We start from the raw sequence: 21907 nt of genomic DNA, 5'->3' as shown, positions 1-21907 counted from the left end.
AGCATTCAGTAGCAAACACTAGACTTACTTTAGCATTTGATCTCCATTGGCTTAAGCCAACAACAAAATAATAGGTTCAACTCGTCACCTGCCTGTGCTCTCCTGCCTGCTCATTCCCAAGAGGAGCTTCTGCACTGTACCACTGTAAATGATATTTAGTTATCTGCTAAGTGGCTTTACATTTATTTTTATTCTTCCTTAAGAATATATATGTATCTATCTCCATAGAAGACTTGTAACACTTTGAAATTATAGGGCTAAGTCATGGAGACTGTTAAAAGACATCACAGCAATTAATCAATGTGTATAAAGAGATAAACTGGTACCTAGATTGCAGAAAACAAAGAATATTTGCAGTACTTCCACAGACAAAGCCACTTTCACATGATAGGCAGAAAAATCAAAATGTGACATCGGTGTTGTTTTACAATTGCAGTAATACGCAAATCCTACACAAGAAGGAAAGCAAACATATTGACTCATCACAGAGCTGTTGCTTAAGAAAGACAGAATTGCATCATCAATGTGCTCAGCCACCGAAGTCATTGATTTTACAGATAATAATCACTGCATCCATCTGCTCTGTGGCTGTGCATTTTAGCCAACAAGTTTCCATGTCTCTTTCCTTTCTATTTCCTAATCTTGCTTCTAATCAGCATGTCTGAAATTATTTGAGCTTCCACACATATGAATTACGTTATCATGTATTTCTTAAAGGCTTTACGAGGCAGAGAAAGAGGTAGACACACTGAGGGAAAGGAAAAACAAGTTCTTCAGAAGCAAGTTCTCAAATAGAAGGAATAAATATTGACTACTATCATGGCTTTAGTGCTATTTATTATCTGATATCCTCATAAATCCTTCTTCCTTACCAAGGCAGGGCAAAAGACTAACTGATGAGTTACCTATAGTGTCTCAAAGAACACACTCCGTCTGCAGACAGAACTGCCACAGTCATCCTTGGTCAAAGGAGAACAAAACAATGTCTTCCTCTATTAATTTGTTCACCTTCTCACTACTGCTGTTCCATAAATTATGAAATTATTCAAGATTTAACACACACATAAGAAAAAAAAAACAACTAAGGGAGAAGCAAGCTTTTTAAAAGTTCTAATAGAAAACTGTTACAATTTACCTGTATATGAACATTTTACACCCATAAATGCAAACCAAAGAATTCAGAGAAGTGAAAACAAGAAATAGGCTTACAATTTATGGACTGCAATTTCCAACAATCGAGTCCAAATCATCACCTCTAGTTTGTGCATATGTTTGCACAAATATTATGCACTTGACTGAAAAGTGATGCAAAAAGATGGTCCAGGGGCATCTCAGAGGATCTTACAGATGTTCTAAACATTTCTAGAACACAGTGAGAGTGACCACAGTCTCCTCGCCTTCTGGCTTGTCAGGATCCCACTCCCCCCACACCCAAACACATGCAGTCAGCCACAGCCTGGATACAGCTCTCAAACTATGAAAAAGAACACTGCCATCATTCTCCTGTACCTGTGTCAATACAATGAGAAGACAAATTACGGTAAGATTGATCAAACATCCTTTAATATACAGAAATCAAATTTTAATCCAGTTGTCCAATGAGATCAGACCATGCTAATAAGCATGCAAAATTACATTAAAAGGAATTTGTATCATGAGGAAAGAGAGACCATCCTTGTGTGTGTGGCACTGTAATGACATCACCACTTCTACCTGCAGGAGTAGAAGGGCAGGAGTATTGGGAAATAAACTGACTGGGAAAGAAGCAGCTCACACTCATCTCACCTTGGTCAACTCAGCTTCTCTAAGGACAGCTCTACCCTGAGGTATCCTCAGGCACACCACTCAAGTCAAATTTCAGTATTTTCTATTAGTAATGGTAAAATATTACCAGAATCAGTATAACTACAAAAGACAAACTTCACTCCAAAACACAGTGATAATTTCAGCAGCTTTTTCTGGATTCTGTGTATTTTATTACAGGCATGTGGCAGGTACCCATTTTGGCCAGAACTTGCAGCTTTATGCTTCCCTTCTTTTTAACATTTAAATGCACACCCAGGCATCCATCAGAATTTCCAGAAGTTGACACCTTCCATGAAAGCACTGCACAAAAGAATGTGTGGCAGACAGATTCTTCTTACTTTAGCCTCTGCTCCAGTTAAAGTACTGATGAACTCCAACTTCCCATGACAGGGTCTCTTCCAAGGATTTCAGTATCCCTTCCTTCCTCTGAATCTTGTCCTGGTATCCACCTGAAAATTGAAGACAAGATACAAAGACCACAGTTCATTTTGCAGAAGAAATACTTCAGAGCACTTGCTATTTTGTACCTTCAGAATCAAGTTCAAAATGAAGCTGAACTCACTGCACAGAAAGTGAGTGACGCAGCCAGCAACTCACAGGGATTTTCCAAGTCAACAGATGTCGCAATACCTTAAATCTCGTGCAAAATTAAAATTAAGTGGGAAGCACGCTGTGCATTCTGAAGTAAGTGCAGTAATACCACAAATAAAGAGCGGCATGGGATGCATGAGTACAAAACAATGTAAATCTAGTAGGACCTTCGTCCAAACAATGGACAAGCAGGATGAGGAAAATTCAGATTGTGTTTAAAGAGGAGTCAGCAGCAATATCAGTGGGGCCAGGGATAACTTAAACAGAAGCCTGTGAGAGCCACGCCTCCTCTCACCTAACTTGAAACTCTGTGCTAGATGCTCTGTTTCATTAAACTCCTTTAATGATCTACAGACAGACAACAGACATCTGGAGACAGTTATGCTGCAGCATCAAGTATTACATACTTCAAGTGCTAACATACCCAGCATATTTTTATGTTTCTGCGCAAGGAACTCCTATCAGAACTAGACAAACTTTATCTAATTACATTTTCTTTCTTTTCACAGCTGACTTCTCACCACCTAGCCTGATAACCCGCTATTAAAAAGATAAAAAGCCAAACTCCCTAATCAAGTGCTTCTAATACCCCACACTGCCTATCTTCAGGAACACAAACCCATACCAGTAGTGGAAGTGCCTTTTGACACGACAGTCTTCCAACTCCAGGGTTCTCTGTACACGTTTTCCTATGACTTCAGACAGAACTCAGCTTCATACCTCAGTTTACTCAATATCTCAGTTTACAGCTATAGCATCTATAAATGGTGCTTAAATCAAGGCTTGATTAAAAGCAATGCTGAGAGCACCCACCTCACTTATCTTGGTTGCTGTGTTCTAAGCTGAATTCAATCTCAATAAGCATCTCTTCCAGCTTACTCACACTCTACAACTTTGCTGTTCACAATATACCACATGAAATCCAAGGGCCAAAACTGCTCTGTTTGCTGAATTAAAGGCTTTTTTTCTTTGGAGAACAGAGAGAAGGACTTGAAAGCAACAAACCACTAGGAGAAACCCAAACACACACGGGCACTTACCATCGACCTTTTGCATGCAAAAAACGTGAGCTGCAAACCTTTGCAGTGCCCTTCCCTCAAGCATTGCCTGGGACTTTTGTTTTCCTGTCGGATGAGAAGCAAAAGGATTAAATCACCCAGTGAGCGCCCTCAGCTCTCAGCCACCGGGACGCCTCGCTGAAGGCAAACTAGGGGCTCCGCCAAGGCACCGCGCCTGCCGCAGCCTCACAGGTGGCCGGCGACGACGGCGGGTCTGTGGAGGCGCGGGGTCGCTCCAGCTCTCACCTGCAGGACGCAGGGGCTCTCCAGCAGGCACTGCTTCAGGTCCTCCCGCACCCCGCCGCAGGCCCGCCCATCCTCCTCCTTCTCCTCGTAGTACTTAGGCATGGCGGAGGGACCGCGCTACATCGCGCTCAAGCGCCGCTACCGGCGACGGGCCGCCATATTGGAGCGCGCGCGGATTTCCGGCCTGAGCGCCCCGCCCGACGGCGGCCGCTACGCGTGCGCGGCGTCGCCGGAAGCGGAACGGGCGGCGGAGCGGGTGGGGTCAGGCGCCGCCGTCCGCCGTCCGCCGTCCGTTCCACGGCGCGATGCTGCCCACCACCTCCGTGGGGGCCCGCAGTCAGGGCAACGGCGCGCTCAGCCCCCGCGATGCGGCGCGGCACACGGCCGGCGCCAAACGGCACAAGTACCTGCGGCGGCTGCTGCACGTGCGGCAGATGGACTTCGAGTTCGCTCTGTGGCAGATGCTGTACCTGTTCACCTCCCCGCAGCGGGTCTACAGGAACTTCCACTACCGGAAGCAGACCAAGGACCAGTGGGCGCGGGACGATCCCGCCTTCCTGGTGCTCCTCAGCGTGTGGCTCTGCGGTGCGTGCCGAGGGAGAGGCGGGGGGAGGCGGGGCTGAGAGCTGCCGCGTAGGGCTGAAGTGAGCCGTGCTGTTCTCCCGGGTGACGGCGATAGGATGAGAAGTAATGGCTTTAGTTTGTGCCAAGGGAGGGTCGGGTTGGATATTAGTACAGGCTGCCCAGGGAGGTGGTGCAGTCACCGTCCCTGCAGGTGTTCAGGAACCGTGGGGATGTGGCTCTGAGGGATGTGGTCAGTCCATGCTGGGGGTGGGCTGCTGGTTCGACTGGGTGATGATCTGAGAGGTCTTTCCCAGCCTTAGAAACTCGCTGAGTCTGCCCATGGCTTCGGTTAACAAGGAGCTTTTACAAAACAGTATTCTATTGCAGCATTGTGTGAATTCAGAGCTGTTGCACTGAAGATCACGAGGTTAAAGATAAAAAGGAAACTGGAGATTTTTTAGCACCAAACTCAGAAAAATAACACTGATTTACAATCTTGTGCTTTCTTTTCCAAAGCTAACTTTAAAAATCTTTCTCTTTTCAGTGTCTACTGTAGGATTTGGATTTGTGCTGGACATGGGGTTTTTTGAAACAATAAAGTTGCTGCTTTGGGTTGTATTCATAGACTGCGTAGGTGTTGGTCTCCTGATAGCAACACTGATGTGGTAAGTAGTTGTAGAATCATGGAATGGTTTGGGTTGGAAAGGACTTTTAAGATCATCTAGTTCCAAACCCTGCTCTAGAGATGCACACCTCCCACTAGACCAGATTGCTCAAAGCCCATTCAGCCTTGCCTTGAATGCTTCCACAGAGGGGCCAGCCACAGCCTCTCTGGGCAACCCGTTCCAGTGTCTCACCACCCTCACAGTAAAGAATTTCTTCCTGATATCTAGTCTAAATCTACCCTCTTCCAGTTTAAACCATTTCCGCTCGGAGTTCAGTGCTACTGTTGGGACAGTGATGGGCTATGCTGACTGTAAGTTTTGGGCCATTGATTGTTAGACTGGATTATTTTAGCTGTCTTTTCCAAACATGACTCTATGAAACGTTGCTTTAAAAAAATCATCTTTTTCTTTACTGGTTCCTGTTAGAAGGTTCATCAGTAGAAAGGCTGTATTCTAGCGAACATTAAAGCTTTTCTCCTTATGCTGGTTGGACTTAAACAATAATTCCAAATCAAGAACTTGGTGATCAGAAAGGAATCTTAATTCTTCTGCCTTGCTTCAAGTCTCTTCCTCCTGCACATGCTTGCCTTTTTTTGCAAAAGTTTCCCCTGTTCACAATGAATCTGAGGGCCTTCTTGCCTCACCCTGCATCCAGTATCTGCCTCCTGATTCTTCTGCTGGCATAAAGAAATTTCAGAGGAAGTTACCCTGAAAGATTCTCTTGTTTGTAAGCACATGGAGTTTGTTCTGCTTCTAAACAGTGTCTATTTTCTGACATCAGCAGACCTTACACTGAATTAAATGTAAGGACTTGAGGTTTGTTCTATAGTCAAAAAACTGGCGACGTTGGTTCTGCAATAGCCAACGTGCAATTGCACTGATAAATTTTGCCACTGAACCATTTAAAGGAAGAGTTATGGCATTTGTTACCTGCAGTGCCTTTCAGCTACCTGTTGAATGCAAATATTGAAGTCAGAGTTTTAACAAAAGTGTTCTGAGGTCAGTTTGGCTTGCATAATTACTAAGTATCTTTCTCTCCCAGAGCAGAAGTACCAGAATTAGGATCTGAGAGTTAGCTTGCTGTCTCATACCAGTGTTTTGTCAGTCAAATTCAGAGCTTCACATTAACCACATTTTCACTTATCTTCGCACCTAGGTTCATTTCTAACAAGTACTTGGTAAAGCAGCAGAACAGAGACTATGATGTGGAGTGGGGATATGCCTTTGACGTTCATCTGAATGCTTTCTATCCACTCCTGGTCATTTTGCATTTTATCCAGCTGTTTTTCATCAACTGTAAGTAAAAGATTTTGTCTTCTCTCCGATGAAGTCATCTATCGCAGCAGCTGAGAGCAATTTTTCTCTTTCAGATGTCATCATACCTAATTCAGTCATTGGATATCTTGTTGGGAACACATTATGGCTGATTGCAATTGGCTATTATATCTATGTGACATTCCTTGGATACAGCGGTAAGTAATGGCAACTTTTTCTGTAGGACTGAAAGAAAAAGCATTATTTTAGTCTGTGTGTCAGTTTGACAAAGATGTACCCAATGCATGTTTTCATAAGGGTAAACAACAGAATTTATATTTTTCACCATAGCAGCTTGTACTTGGAGACCTGTAACATCTCAACTTGTTTGTCTTCTGTAAATCCACTTCAAAACATAGGATAAAAGTTTGTATTGAGGTTAAGTCTGTATTTTTAGGTGACTTTACCTTTTCCACTTAACTCAAGTTCTCTTATATCTGCGATCAGCGCAGGGCTAATAGGACAGCAGAGCAGTACTATTTCTGTCTTTCCTCAAGGCCCTTCTCGATGAAGCACCTGTTTGAAAGAGCACTCCTTTACACGTGCTTCACTTTTGCCTCTTTTTCAGCATTGCCCTTTCTGAAGAACACAGCTATCCTTCTGTATCCGTTTGCTCTCCTCATTGTGCTCTATTTGATCTCATTAGCATGCGGATGGAACTTCACCAAGATGCTTTGTTCCTTTTATAAGTACAGAGTGAAATAAAAACAGGACTTCATTTATCTACTGATTATTTTTGCTTTATCATCTTAGCTGTCTTGATGGCAAAAAAAAACAGTTAAGAACTGATTGTAAATGGTTGTAAATTTCTCTTTATTGTAGATAATTGTGTAAAAAAAAAAAAAAAGTTTGAAGTGTCTTTTTTTTATTAAAATATTTACACCAGTAAACATGTTAGCAATTTTGTTCAAATACTTTTGCAGTACATTCCTACAAACAATTGTACATCTGTAACTTAACTGCAACAAGTCTATGTAGCATAACTCTTACTGCAGCTATTTTGCACATACTGGCATAAGCTCTACATTACATGGGTTTTAAGTGACACCAAAGAGCATTTTGATATAAGAATAATATTGGAACACCTTGCCTTGGGACTGCATGAAAGTAGAAGTGTTGTTAATACTGTTGCAGTGGTAAAGCAACATCTGGCTCCGAGTGGAGAACTGTCCTCTCCTTTTATGAAAGAACTTTAGGTCGTTTTATTGTAATGGTTATTTCAAATATACACAGACAATGCTGGCACACAGAAGTAACATTGATGCAAGGCACGATTACCATGACCCCATACCAGGTTTCCAAATATAGCAGCAAGTTTTTTAATCTAATCTAGAGAAGTCCAATGGGTATTATTACATCCACTATTACAAGTGGGATGTTAATGAAAATGGAAGGAAAGTACGAGTTAATTTGGCCACACAGGCTTATGGCAATGCCTACAGCTGTGAAGTCCACAAGGCAGAATAACCTGACCATCACAAACAACACCTTCTGGAAAATGAAGATGATGACTTCCCTAAGACTGTGTTCAATATGAAACGTGAGCACTAGGATTCAGTTTCAAAAACAATGCAAGAGTAAACTGCATACAGTAAGACTTTGTATTTCAATACTAGAATTCGATCTCTAAGGAAAAACTATATCTTATCTTAAAATACCAAATATGCTGGCAGTGCATCTTACAGTACTGTGTGTTTCAGCCACTGTTAAGGCTTGAAGAGAATTGTGTTCCCCCCTCAGCAGCCACTGAGCAACGTTCCCCTTTTAACAAGGAAAGCACTGAACCGCTGACACAAGGAAGGCTAAGGATTCCAGGCTGCCCTGGCAAACGAGCTCCCGTCCTGCAGGCAGCTATGGCCTTACTGCACTACGTTCCCTAAAAGGAATCCTAGCACCACTTAAGTTCAACGCTGAAAATTCTTCATATTAGCGCCCTCTGGTACGATACCATTGAAATCAATGAAGGACTTGGGGCCTGTGTACCTTGCCTTCAGAGTTCATCCCCTCAAAACAAGGCTTCATAGTTCTCACAATTAAGCTACTTGAAGTTGTAGCTGCTCACAGTTCACAGCAGAAATCAGCAAAACCCTTAAGAACTAAAACACTCAAAGAATAATTCATTATGTCTGCATGGGGTGTGTTTTTAAATCAGCAATTGGTGCTAGCCTGAAAACACCAGCTGCTTAAAAGCCTTTCAGCATTACACCGGTGACCATAAAGACAGAAAGCATAGGGCTTTTTCTTCCTTCTACTACAGCTCCTTGCCTTCACTAGTTCAGAACACATCCCTCCTTGTAAGGACAAATATAAAACTCAAGGTCGATGTATTGCAGAGGGACAAGGTTTGAAAAATCAGATTTTTCTTTTCCATGAAATTAAAACAATATTCTGCCAAGTTGGAAGCAACCTACAAATTACTACAACACTTCATTTGCAGCAAGCATTTCCAACAACAAAAGAATCCCACTATTGAAATAATACATATTTAAAAAAAAAAGGAAAAATGTTACATTGTCATTTGATTTTGCCAAACACCAACTACACTCCAGCCCATTCAAGGAATGATTTATATTATATGGGTCAAGTGTAATTTGCTTTGCTCTTGACTGACTCAAGATACTTTAAAATAGTTTCTTTCAGAAGAGCTAGAACGTGTGACAGAAGAATGCAGCCTTCCACTGGCCCATGAGTCTGATAGTTAATTTTCCTAAACCTCGTTTTAGTTAAGGAAGAATCAACGTGCCTTTAGGAATATCTTCTATCACTACCAACAAATTGTTAGGATGCTTATGAAAGCACAAGTCTTAAACAGTTATTTTAGAAAAACGTATATTAAAAAAGTGCTAATGGGATTCTGTTCACATTACTTGGTTTTCAGTAGGACTACCCACGAATCGTGCACGGCAAGATTATACCAAGAGTTTTATATTTCCTTGGTCCAGAGCAACCATGATCAGCTCCAAAGAGCTGGTGCTCTGATCAGCTGCTCTGCTTGCATCCAATACATGACACTAAGAATAATTCAACCATAAAAGGATTTTTTCTGTTAATGACTTTGGGTTCAAGTCATCTTTTCTGAAGCAGCTAATAGGGTCTTAGGATAACGGTTTATTTTGAAACATTTGTCATTATTTGTTTACTATAAGATTCACTGACCTACAAGGTAAAAAAAAAAAAGTTAATGTAGGAAAACAACTCTGTCCAAATCAGGTAATTGGTTTAAAATGCTGAGAGGAATCTTGTGGTAATAATTTAACTTATGACACATGTAAGATACACGGCCCATCTGGAACATACCCAGAGTACCTGAGGCAGTGACTGTCGAACCAAGCAGCCAAAGCATTCTTATTTCAGTAGTAATTCCAGGGAGGAGACTTGCACTTCATTAGACCAACTTGAGGATTAGAATTTGGAAGTCTGAAAGCCCAAAATAGCTCTGTAGTGATAATTTCCAAGCAATATTGCAGAACTTCCTGATAGGTCTGAATTTACCTGAATCTACAAAACTTCATTTGTGGCACAATTATTGCAAAAATATACAAGCTGAAGAAGATTGTAAGCATTCAGGGAGCCCAACTCCTGCTGATAGAATGCAATCTTTAAGAAGAAACAAAACCAAAACTTCTTTGCTTTATCAAGCACTAGTTAATTTGTTGCTTTTGATAAATGTCATCTTGATGTTCTTGAGAACTAAATGTACTGGTAACCCCCCAGTTTGGTAGTGAATGTTGTAAGGGATTTATCTAACTACATCTATTGTCAATGATTCATCTTAACAACTGTGAAACATTGGAAACAGCGATGCTTTGACAGGAAGCACATCATCAATAAACGGTACCAATGAATGTAGGAACTCGTGGAAAAAGATAAAAGTTACTATCAACAAAACAACTTATTTTAAGAAACTACAGTACTTTATGTATTTCTGCAATCAAAACCATAGTAAGTAGCTAAAGCCTACCTTGTCTGCCTCATTCATTTGCAGACACAGCTCAGAAGAAAACCTACTTCTTTAGACCTGTGCCAGTTAATGTGTGATACAAAGCCACTGCAGGCTAATACTTTGATGGAATGACACTGTACATACAACAGATTGGAATATGGCAGCACAACAGGCTAGATTCAGGTAAAATTTTGAGCCAACCTTCCTCACTTATTTACAGCAGCTGATATAATCAGGAAAAAAAAGCAAACAAGGTTTGCCTGATAGGTTTCTTATTTTTTCAACTTAAACTTATCCATCTACACAGGGCTTCTGTGTACAAATCATATCTTCCCTGCACCCTCAGACAACATAGCTAAAACAAAATGACTGGTCTGTAGAAGTAGTTCTGCTTACCAACTTGAGTACTGCTGCTCTGGCTAAGCTACAACACAACTGGTCAAGGAGGCAGAAGAAAAGACAAGTTGACTCTGTATCCCAGTGGTAATAGCTCTTAGCTTGCAATGCTGAAGTCAGGTCTAGGCTCCTGCTCCTTAACAGTAGGCCATGAAAAAGAGGCCAAACCTCTTAGAACTTTCCTGCTAGAGACATGAATGCAAGATCTTCACTCTAGAATACAGACCCTGCAGCAGGCTTTGCATGTCTGTGCCCAGACCACAGTGTTGCTGGGGATGAGGGAGCTCCTCCTCATAAGGAAAACTGCACCAGCTTTTGAGACATCCGTTCCAGGAGGCTGCTTTGCAGCACGGCTGAGAATCCCCAGGCCAGGGAGAGGCCTCCCTCCAGCATCAATCAGGCACTTCATTCCTACTGGAGAGGAAATCCTGCTGCTTCTTTCTGACCATCTCCGACCAGGCAACTTAAATCTTCCCACATCTGTGTCACAAGCACCTTCACCTAAGCTGAAGGACTCTTAACAGTGGCAGCATTAGTGCTGCAACAATTCCACTCTGAATTTAATCCAAACCCCTTTTCCTGACAGAGTTTTTAGTTTAAGATCACTGTTGTTTCCTTTGCAACAAAAATGCAGGGCGCTAACTAACTTCTTATTAGGGACCCAATTCACTTTTTATCTTAGTAAGAGCAAGTTCTTACACTGATCACTAAAGGAGTCAATCCAAAACCTTACTTTTGAACAATGGAAGAAAATATAAAAAAACAGAACTACTCACAGTGATGTATCAAAAAAAGAAAAACAAACACTGCAGTAACTCCTTGAAAGATCTCTGTAGATCAAGTATATCTAGTTACTATTAACTCTTTTGAAAGAAGTTAATCTCTTGTCATTCCAAAAGCAAAGCTGGGGAATATTTTTAGTACAGAAAATGAATTTGTCCAGGCTAAGAAATGCCTAAAAAGTTTTGTTGGTTTTTTTTTCCTTTTTTTCCTTTTTTTTTTCTTCTTTTTTTTTCTTTTTTTTTTTTTTTTTTTATAGAAAGAACAGTTTGGAATTGAAAAACTCTTCTAAAATGCAATGGATTATTGTATCTAAAATCACTGCAGATTTGGTACATAATATGAAATAAGATATTTCAACATGCTCTTCATGTGGCTACAAACTGTACAGAGTGGAATTTCATTGTTCCAAAGAAGAATCCTCTTCAGAACTCTGATAAGTGCCTCTGAACATAATTCAAATTCTGTGTACAAAACTACATAATTTAGAAACTTAAACTGGTTGTTTTTGTTTGTAACATGGCAGTATTTTTGAAATATGGTATTAATTTATGTTTGCATCTGCAAAGAAAAATGTAGAAAGATAACTTAAACTAGAGAATTCATAAGAAAAACTATATCAATTTAAAATTTTACTGCATAAAAATATGTACTTTTCAAATTATTTTAATAAATTAAACATCCCTAACATTTTTAATATATATCCCTGACAATCTATAAAAGAGGGTTCTTGTTATAGAAAATAAATGAAACTCCGAAAGTACCCCCTTCATAAAACATATTTAACAATAATTATATATTTTTCTTCTTTCAGGAATGTAACAATATGTACAACTTCTCTATATTACTATACTATCAAAATAGTACAGATTAAGCGTAGCAGGGTTCTGCAGCTGTAAGATGGCAAAGTCACGTTGAAGTGGAGGGCAACTGAGGCCTCAGATGAACGTTATCAGTGTGGAGCATCAGTTTCTGGATGGTTCAGATAAGAAGGGGTAAATACAATCTTCTCATCTACAGTAGATTTCACGAGAGGTAGAGTTCAAGTGAAAATGAAAAATTTGGAATAAGGTGCATGCTCAGTATTTTCAATTTGTGACTTGCTAAGGATGTCAGATTTCATAGGAAAAGCTTTCAAGGATTCCTTCTTATCCCTCTAACGGGGATTTCACTGATCAGTTTGTCATCTTTTTAATATGAATCTGAAACAGAAAAGCAGAAAAAAAGCCATTACATTTTAAGGAGATTGCAGTTCTCTCAGTAATAGGAAGGAACTGTTTTCAGTGCTAGCCAAAATGTTGAGCTTCAAACACACTGAAAGAATAAGAAATCTCACATTTGCAGTTTTTATTTTTAGAAGATTATACCATCTCTCACCTCATTCAGAATTGCCCAGACTGCTGAATTTTGTATTACTGAAAGCCGGAATGATGAAATAGGGTTTAGGCTGGGGTCAACCATTCCTTCAGCAACACCGTTTTCGAATTTCCCTGCAACAGAAGTGAAAGTATACCCTCAATTAACTTCTAGTCAACAAAGCACAGACTCTAAGTCCAAAAAATGCATCTACAATATCACAATTCACAGCTGATACCAGGTGCTGCTGAATGCAGGGCTGACTGGTATCATTAGTATCATGGTCCAGTATTAGATATGGAGGTTGGCGCCCCTGCCTACAGTAGGGGGGTTGGATATTGATGACCCTTAAGGTCTCTTCCAACCCAAGCCATTTTATGATTCTATTATTTCCCAAAACAGAAAACAGCCAATGTTTTGGTATCAATTTGCTGATACTGTAGCAGCAATCAAGACAGGAGATGTCATCAGAGAAGCCAGATCTGAACAGGATTACGCTAAAGAATCAGAACTTTTGAACTGTCTGTACTACGAGCACCCCTGAAGATCATAGGGGATTTTAGCACAGATTTTCATGTAATATCATGGACCTACATATGAAGCCCCTGGCTTATGTGTGTTCAGAGAGCACTGAGCATATTCATGCTTAATGTACTCCCTTTTAAAGAATCCTTAAATATATTTATAACAATTAGTAAGTAGTAATATTAATATATTATTATTATTAATAATATAAGTAGTAATATTAAATATATTAGTAAATATATTTAATACAATTAGTAAGAATCCAGAGTAAAAGCCCAGTTAGAATTTACACCTGAAATGTAAGTGCATCAACTGTAATTCATTAAGATGAAAAAAAATTGCTTTCTTTATAACTGGGAAGTCCAGCCTATATCAAACACAGTATAAAAAAAGTTGGATCAAAAAGTATCCAAACCTGATCCACAAGCAACATTTCTTTTTCTTGACAACAGGTATCCTGCCATTTCCTGCCCCTTTCCCCAGCAGTCATTTGGTTACAGAAATGCCAATCTCATCCCATGACAAAAGGGTTGATTGTCTGACTGTAGGGTTGGTTCAAACCCCAGCCCCTGTTGACAGGCGCTCGAGCAACTCGAGTTGACAGCAGCTCACTGAGAGGGACTCATGCAGCCACAGGACGTGAGAGAGGATTTTATGCAACCTGGAGATGCCTCAATGGTAATGTAGGTTGGTGTATTCTGGCAGAGAAGTTGGGCATGGCTGCACTGCAGTTAGCAGTCACAATACGCCTTTGTTTAGTACATCAATCTCAAAGAATATATACTGGAAGCAATGTTAACTAAAGTCTAGAAGGTCACACATCCAAAATGAAGAACAAAACCCAGATATAGGTTTGGTTTGGTTCTAAAGTGTCTTATTGGTTGCAGTAGTAACAAAACACATGGCATTCTATATGAGTAAGAAAAAAGCACTGCTGTCTGTGGCATACCTATTCTGAAGTAACCATCCTCTAAGCGTTTGTCTTTGGTTTCTTTGCTTAACACCAGTTCTTCATTCTACAATAACAAAGCACAGATAAGTTTATTTACTTTTTCACATATGACATTGCCAAGGAAGGCCAAATTTGTACGCACTTGTTATACATCCAGCATCCAGCTTCTCTAAATAAATTATAAGCCAGTATAGAATAGTTATTTGTAGCCTTAGGTCAGCCAATGCAAATATAAGTACTCCAGAATAGAGCTGTATTTGGCTTCAAAGCAGAAGAAGGAAGTACTTCAAGTGCCCCACCTCACTGATACGTCAACTGCCACATGAACAAAATACATAGCAGACAGGAGTGCATACAGAAAAAGAAAAGCAAAAGCAAAATCTTGCCTTGTTTTCCTATGGTTGAGCCAGAGGTTTCTCTCAGGCCAAATGAAACTTACAGCTCATTTTTTTTTATATAAGAATTTGGGTAAAATGGAAAGCCTTCAGACCAGCAAGGGAAGCATTTCAATTATCACTGCCTTACTGAAAAGGGTGGATACCAATAAGCTTCTTTCATAAGCACAGAAAAAAAACAACTGTACACCAGAGCTTCAAAAACAGCCTGAAAATTACAACCAGAATCACACAATCCAATACTATAGGAATTTCCCAGGAATCAGTTACAATTTCTTCACAGAAAGAAATGACAGGACACAGGACATTACATCCATCTACTATTTGTTTCCCCTCTTTCCAAGTCCCAGACCAATCCAGTCTAGTTTTTGGCACTATACAATCCCTCCATGATCGTTTACTTATTAATGTTTTGGGTTTTTTTTAATTTGGAATATGGCACGTAAAAAATAGATTTCAAGAAACCTGCATTGTTGGTATGGGAGAAGACAGACATACTTAGCTATTTTAATACCCTATAAAACAAATTTGTTTTAAGTAATATCCTAAACCATTCCCAGAGTTTTCTGATATAAATGATAAGGTGTAATATCCAATTGAAGAAAAAGAGCCTGTATCGTCTGGCTTCAAGCTAGAATATATTTTAGACAGTAGAGTGATCCCCTGAAATAAAATTCAGACTGATTTATGGTGGAAAAAATTAGGTCATCAAGACAAAGACACAGATTTAGTCTGGGAATCCAGATACTGAAAAATCTGTAAGGATTTGTGATCAGGTCTGGATATATGTCAATTCCTGAACCAAGTTGTCTTTTTTTTTCTTAACTAGGTCAAAAAGGAGACTGATTTAGCTTTCTCCTTTTCCAAAACACACAGGAAAGGGCAGATTATTCGGTTATTTTTTGTTTTAAATAGTAACAGTGAATTGGAAGAAAACAAAGTTGTTCACCTCCAAATTACCATCAATACTTGTAGCAGGCTGCATTCTAAAGGAATTATGTGAATAGTTCCAATAATTTTCTGTGAATAGAGCCAACCTTAAAAAAAGTACAAGCATCAAAAGGCTGCAGTTAGAAAAGAAACCATCTTGTCTGTCTTACTCTGTTAAAAAAGGGAAGTCAATACAATTATGAGGCTTTGCTTTTATCCTATAATGAAGGAGAAACAAATCAATGTGTTCATACCTGAAAAGGCAAAACTTCCACGGTTGTGTTTAGCAGTATATCTCCTGGATGCTCTGGATTGCCACTGTGGAACAAGTACCTATAAAATAAAAAGGAAACATAAGACAGTCTACATATATCAACCATCAATCAATCAATAGCTATGTTACCACCTTATGTATTACTAAACACTTCATCTGAGTTATAATAATAAACACAAATTTTACACTAGACCTACATCAATTGATGATTGAAAAAGTGAAAGGTGGTTTCACATACTACTGTAATAGAAAGGGCTAGCTAAAACTTTGGCACTTGTTAAAGAGCAGTTGAGTAACGTTTTACTAGGAAGATCCCTAGATCTGGTCTCTACCCATTGCATTACACAAAGAAGCCAACACTGTAACTACTATTGCCAGGTATGCGCTGGCATCACTTCCAACCTCTCTCCTTTGCTTCCCATGTCTGGTCAGGCCAGCCCATTCTTGTGCCACCAGAATGAACTCTGCAGATCTATTCTGAACCAGGTCAGGAAACCTATCTGCATGGACTCTCCTGCTAGATTAGTTTTCTCTGAGACCTGACCTCTGCTCTGGTTCTTTGCACAGCCTCATTAACAACTCTGCCAGGAACTCCCAGCCAATACATTAATGATATCTGAATTCAAACTTCTATTCCAGAGACAGATTATTATTTCAATATCTCTACATTTTTTTCTTTGTTAACATAATTGTGTGTTGTGGGGTTTTTTATTTTTAAATGTACAAAGGACTATTATATTACGTACCTGTAGAAAGTCCCCATTAACCTCATTCAGATGAGTAATGAATGATTTTTTGTAATGCAAAAGAACAAATACATTTTAAACTGTACCAAACCTTCCCTATTATTTTTAAGTAGTGAAGTGCAAGTCTTAGAATTCTAACTACCCCCTCACCAACAGTTTTTGCAGTACTACACACCTGTAGATAGTCAGTTACAAAAGACAGGCTTTAATTTCTCTTTCTTTATGTATAAACACAAACTTCATACCTCTTGATACCAAATAGACATACATACGTAAATAAGTAACAATATTTATTACCACTAGGTGGTATCAACGCTTGAAAAGTTGCTCATTCTTATTTTTTTCTAGGGGATCACAGAGGTGTTTGATCAGATTACTGTCTGAAAACTGCTTGTATATTACACCTACTCAAAAGACACTTTTAACAAACCTAATTTATTGTTAATACATTCAAATGAATATGTAAAAAATCTATCTACACATTTCAAACCTTCCTTCAATTGGAAACTAGAGAAATAAACATTAAGCACTACCTTCCACATTAAACACATCACCAGCCAGGGACAAAATTAGTTCAGAAATTATCACTTGATTAAAATTACAAACATTAGCTCCACTTGCAATTTATTAAGACATAATTGCAGATGTCAATTCCAGATTGTCTTTATCCAGTATGTCTGAAGCTAGGTAAATACTTGCCATTAATCCACACTCTATAGCTACAAGTCAAGAAGGAGAACAGAGCCCTTTGACCCTGAATTAGAAATGTCTGTGGCAATAAGCTAATAGGAATTAATTTAAAAACACACTAACACACAGAGGCAGGTAGCATTTATCAAGGCTCAGCAGAGTCCAAATCATACACTCAGGTCTCAGAAAGCTACACTGATCCCCATTGCACTGATTTCAGCAGAACTTCCCACATTGAACTGCAATACAACTAGATTTGGTCAGCTCCAACACCGCATGTACTTGTGTGCACCTCTGTGATCGTGAGCTCCCAGTGGAAGACAACACTGCGGAGGTGGTCCGTGTTGGGGGAAGCAGTGGTTGGGTTCTGCTTTGTTTCAAGAGCAGCCCTACTGCCACAGCAGCCATTTCTCCTACTGTGCTGACTTCTGAAACTCAGGTGGGGTTTCTGCCCCAGTCCCAGAACTTACCATGCCAGGAAGGCATCCAGCTTAAAAGCTGGCAAGATGCTGAAACCGTTATGGGAAGTAATGAAAACTATTTCTCCGTAATCAAGCCCACTTTTTTTCAGTCTGTTTTCTATATCTGTCTATCATATGCACATACATATCACATATGCATATGTCACATCTTATTTAAGATTATGTTTAGAACAGAAGGGATATTTTTATATCTGAGCCCTGCCTGAACACTTGTCAGATAACACCTACTCTGACAGCAGTTGCACAGATACGAAAAATAGAAGCATGAATGCACATAACACAGCTCATATCTATAATCAATCTTCTGCTTAGAAATACAGTTTATGAATTAGAAAATTCACTTTGAAATAACATTTAATTTACAAATGAGCGGCTGTTCTACAGCTCCTAAAAGCAGCCTCAATTAGCTGTTCTTTTATGAAGCTCCTTTCCTTGACACACTGATAAATCACAAGCTTTCAAGGCTACAGAATGTTTTTCTGGAGACAGAAAGCCACCAAAGTTGCTGTGCTTTTGGTTAAGGCATTCTGACATCTGACCTGGGATTTATAAGCAACAGCCCTCGGAAATACTAAAAAGCATGCGCCTTTTTTTCTCCACTTTGTTTAGCTGATATTTTTCCCCAGGATGGAATCAAAAACATTTTTGTCTATTTGTTACTTAAACATAATGCCTTCTGAAACATTCTTCCAAATTAGAATTCTGAAAGCCACAGGCCTGTTAAGTATAATAATCCCAGCAAATGCATATTAACCTGAAGTTATAAAACCACAGTTGCCTTGTAGAACATTACTTCACAGTCTGCTTTAATTCCAAAACACAGGTGGGCAACTTGGACATTCTTGATGGAAATCATCAGCAAAAGGCAACTCTGACTCACAGCTAGTAAATGAAATACCGATGTACCTCAACTTCAGAGAACCTTTTTCACTGTCAGACTCTCTTTAATTTGAAGTGGTTGAGGTCAAACCGGTACAGGTTAGGGGATGAGCTGCTGGAGAGGAGCTCTGCAGAGAGGGACCTGGGTGTCCTGGTAGACGACAGGTTGGCCATGAGCCAGCAGTGTGCTAAGCTAACTTCAACTCTTTACTCTCTTTGTATTTTGCTTATGGAGCGGACGTCTCTATCTTCTTTCCCACACACTGAGACTCAGAGAACTGAGTCTAAATTTCCAGATTTGTTTCTATTCAGGCACTCAGAAGTCTGTCTCACTGTCTCTTATACTTTATTAAAAACTAGAATCATTGGCATTCCCATTTTTTTAAACACAACGTGCAACTCTATGCATCTTCTGTTTTGTTGAGCCATTACAAAGAGAGCATAGATCAGAACACTACAAGCTTATCAGTAAACAGCAGCTTTATGAAAGGAAATAATACAAGAAAAAATCTTAAAAATTCGAAATTCACAGCCACTGCCAATGCATTTTTTGTTTTGAAGAAAACAGACTCATCTCACTTGATGCTCAACACAAATATTCTAGGAATCTATTTATGAATGTAGGCCTTTGTCTTCTGTAAATAACAGGAATCAAATCTTTTTCTCTGTGCTTTCCCGTGTCTCTGTTTAGCAATTTGATATACCTTTGTATATTCCATTTTCAGAGAAAGGAAGAGAGAGAGGAAGGCAGAGCGGAAACGTTTCCTTCCACATTTGCACAAATTGTACCCCAGCACCAGGGAACATACCAGTTATTAATTCTGCATAACGTGAATGTCTATGAAAGTAACAGTCAGTCAGCAAGGTTTGGGCTCTCCACAAATACTGTCACCTCTGCAAGAGCTATTATCCACCAAATCCATCCTGTCTTTTTGATCTCCGGATGCAAATAGGGTAAAAGAAATCTAATGTAACCCCACTCTGTCATTTTCCCAGAACCCTCATTAGGAAATGTTATTTTCACTGCTACTGCAAACGTGCATTGACTGTGCATTACTTTCCATGTTTTTCTTGTATAAAATATAAAAGGAAGATTAATAACTTCTTTTCCACGTTCCGTTTTCTTTCCTATCCTTTAGGTCACTTATCCATTCCTTTGCAAAAACCTTTGCTCCATCCGCACTTTCATGTCAGACCCCATAGTGTCAGACCACCCCTCTGCTGCCATCTCTCACATGACAACAGCATGTAATGGAATATTCGTGGGAAGGATCAACTTCCACTGCCATCCCACCAACATCTGCTTCTGACATCATGAGCCAACATCATAACGTAGGAGGCATTACTTTCATAGTAGGCCTCATACAGACACACACGCTCACACACACTTCTCCAGAAGTGCTCCAGTTAGTTTTCTTAAACACTGGCATTTGCTAACATTTGAGATGCACTTGGGTGTGGGCAACCTCACAGGATGCCGGATGCAATTATGACATATCAGACACTCAAGCCCTTTGGGAAATCAAATTAAGTAATTCAGGGTAGCACATTAGACACCTAACATTCAGGCAACTGCATTAAGCCTCTCAATATTTCTGACCAAGAACAGTAAGCCCAGGAACACTGCCAAACACACAAATCTGGAGCATTAGTGCCATTAAGGAGGAAGCAGCATGTCCTTGGCTCAGGCAGCTCTTTTCTTCTGTCTCTGATCCATGCTTTCTTTTCTTTTCAGATGAAGCACTTGCCTCATCACTGCAGGCATAGTTCCATGCTCGGAGCAACCGGCATCAGTGGCTGGGAGCCTGCCTGCCAAGTCCCTGCTGTCAGTGTATCCATTTGAGGATGTTCTACTCATTAGTACAGAAGCTTATATAAACACAGAAACCAAGTCCTCAATTCCTCTTTTTTCTTTTTTTCCCCCCACCCTCCCACATTGAAAACATTAGCCCAACTGAAATGCTCTGAAGCACTAAAACTTTAATAACTTTATCAGACTTCTAAATATTTCCTACCAACTGATATCAGAATTAAAGCTTAAAAAATGATAGTAAGTTACATTTTAATAACCTTTTCTATAACTACGCGTTTAGAATACAGATGATTTCTAAACTGTGCACTGTGCAGTTGTGTGCATGTGTTATGTCAGCTAGAACTGCACAGGAAAGGCAGGCTGTATTGCACCATGCTGAGGGAGAGCTTGCTTCTACAATGAACAGCTTTTAAAGCTGCGCTGCTCTTCCACTATAACGATGTGTGCTTAATAGCAGGACAGCAGCCACCACTTTTTAAATAGGTAATTTTCAGCACTGTCACAATAATTTCAAAGCAAAGTAACTCATTATGTTTGGTTATCAGCTGCCAGACAATACACAATACAATAAGTTTCAAGTTTAAACAATCAAATACATCATTCCCACTGACGCAAGATATCTACATTACGAGAAGCTACCACAGGACATACTCACAAGGTTAACAGCACGTGTTCCTTCCCTGGGATCCCAGGGTCAACAGCAGAGAAAATTGGATCACTATTCTCAAATACTGCACCTCAAGTGGCTATGCCAACATCAGAATACAAAGTAGTAAATGTAATCTACAAGCAGATTTGTCCAACTATCAAGATTCTAGCTTAAAGATGAAATGGCAGAGAGCAGAGTCCACCTCATAAAACCACTTTATTAACCATCAACGGCATGTTTTGAGGACTACCCAATAACTTGTTAAAAACAAGGCCACAGCTATGAGGCAACTGGAGTTAAAAGCAGAGGAGTGTAAAAACAAGAAATCTACACACAAAACCCAAGAAAACACAAGTTCTGCTAATCCTTTTGAAAATACCCTAACACTGCTAAGCAGTTATATAGAAAGGATGACCTAAACAAAATGTCCATTGGTAGTTCCAAAGGCTTCCTTGGTGTTACTTGGTATTTTCAAAGAACAAATTCCAGTGTCCAAAGCTGTTCACAATGAGCTCCTTGGGCTCAACACCCATCACTAACCTCTCTGAAGAAACAGGGTAACTGGCAAAGAAAAGTAATATTTATAGTTATTTATAGTAAACAGAATTAATGCTAGTGCTTAATGTAAATTCAAATAGTAGTAATGTGAATATCATAATGTAACTTTTAAATATGAGCTTTAATAACTGAGACTGGAACAACAGTATATAATGAAATAGCAAAGTGAATTTTCATAATTATCTAGTGACCTAAAGGAAAAGAAATGCAGTATTTCTTGTCTTTACAATGTAGGCTGTTTTGAGCCTACATTTATTCAGAAAGTAGTCCATCCATTTGAAAAAAATAAACCTCC

General features: G+C 39.6%; 3 protein-coding genes across 7 annotated transcripts in view; 1 reads left to right on the top strand and 2 right to left on the bottom strand.

Moving 5' to 3' along the window:
- Nucleotides 1-1541: 1541 nt before the first annotated feature.
- On the bottom strand, nt 1542-3897 carry LOC122177658 (cytochrome c oxidase assembly factor 5). The gene is made up of 3 exons (XM_042867270.1): nt 3702-3897; nt 3438-3521; nt 1542-2255 (listed from the first exon to the last, which is right to left on the bottom strand). The coding sequence occupies exons 1-3, from the start codon at nt 3801-3803 to the stop codon at nt 2214-2216; spliced, it is 228 nt and encodes a 75-aa protein (XP_042723204.1). The 5' UTR covers nt 3804-3897; the 3' UTR covers nt 1542-2213.
- A 94-nt stretch (nt 3898-3991) lies between these two features.
- UNC50 (unc-50 inner nuclear membrane RNA binding protein) lies at nt 3992-20590 on the top strand. Of its 3 annotated transcripts, none has more exons than XM_042866589.1 (5): nt 3992-4286; nt 4810-4930; nt 6087-6226; nt 6301-6402; nt 20328-20590. In XM_042866589.1, exons 1-5 carry the CDS (start codon nt 4007-4009, stop codon nt 20357-20359), a joined length of 675 nt encoding a protein of 224 aa, XP_042722523.1. In that variant the 5' UTR covers nt 3992-4006; the 3' UTR covers nt 20360-20590. The 3 variants fall into 3 exon arrangements, with proteins under 3 accessions (XP_042722523.1, XP_042722524.1, XP_042722522.1); XM_042866590.1 differs by lacking the exon at nt 20328-20590 and adding an exon at nt 12178-12200; XM_042866588.1 differs by lacking the exon at nt 20328-20590 and adding an exon at nt 6813-6966.
- MGAT4A (alpha-1,3-mannosyl-glycoprotein 4-beta-N-acetylglucosaminyltransferase A) overlaps nt 7037-21907 on the bottom strand; it is a 77831-nt gene continuing 62960 nt past the window's right edge. For all 3 annotated transcript variants that reach the window (XM_042866585.1, XM_042866587.1, XM_042866586.1), the window contains exons 13-16: nt 15776-15854; nt 14194-14260; nt 12741-12853; nt 7037-12565 (exon numbers count right to left, since the gene is read on the bottom strand). In XM_042866585.1, the coding sequence (XP_042722519.1) occupies nt 12539-12565; nt 12741-12853; nt 14194-14260; nt 15776-15854 (286 nt within the window). In that variant the 3' untranslated portion in view covers nt 7037-12538. The remainder of the gene's footprint in view (nt 12566-12740; nt 12854-14193; nt 14261-15775; nt 15855-21907) is intronic.

Source organism: Lagopus leucura, unplaced genomic scaffold (genome assembly GCF_019238085.1).
Source record: "Lagopus leucura isolate 7727_CA_CO unplaced genomic scaffold, USGS_WTPT01 Super-Scaffold_100001, whole genome shotgun sequence".
NCBI lineage: Eukaryota > Metazoa > Chordata > Aves > Galliformes > Phasianidae > Lagopus > Lagopus leucura.
The sequence above is the reverse complement of the archived record's forward strand: the minus strand, read 5'-3'. Positions and strand labels throughout refer to the sequence as shown.

Excerpts from the sequence above, each read along its gene's own strand:
- LOC122177658 (XM_042867270.1), bottom strand. The coding sequence starts at position 3,803 with ATGCCTAAGTACTACGAGGAGAAGGAGGAGGATGGGCGGGCCTGCGGC. Across the intron at positions 3,522-3,701 it reads AGAGCCCCTGCGTCCTGCAG|GAAAACAAAAGTCCCAGGCA; the intron begins GTGAGAGCTGGA and ends CTCATCCGACAG. Across the intron at positions 2,256-3,437 it reads TTGCATGCAAAAGGTCGATG|GTGGATACCAGGACAAGATT; the intron begins GTAAGTGCCCGT and ends TTCAATTTTCAG.
- UNC50 (XM_042866588.1), top strand. The coding sequence starts at position 4,007 with ATGCTGCCCACCACCTCCGTGGGGGCCCGCAGTCAGGGCAACGGCGCG. Across the intron at positions 4,931-6,086 it reads CTGATAGCAACACTGATGTG|GTTCATTTCTAACAAGTACT; the intron begins GTAAGTAGTTGT and ends CTTCGCACCTAG. Across the intron at positions 6,403-6,812 it reads GACATTCCTTGGATACAGCG|CATTGCCCTTTCTGAAGAAC; the intron begins GTAAGTAATGGC and ends CCTCTTTTTCAG.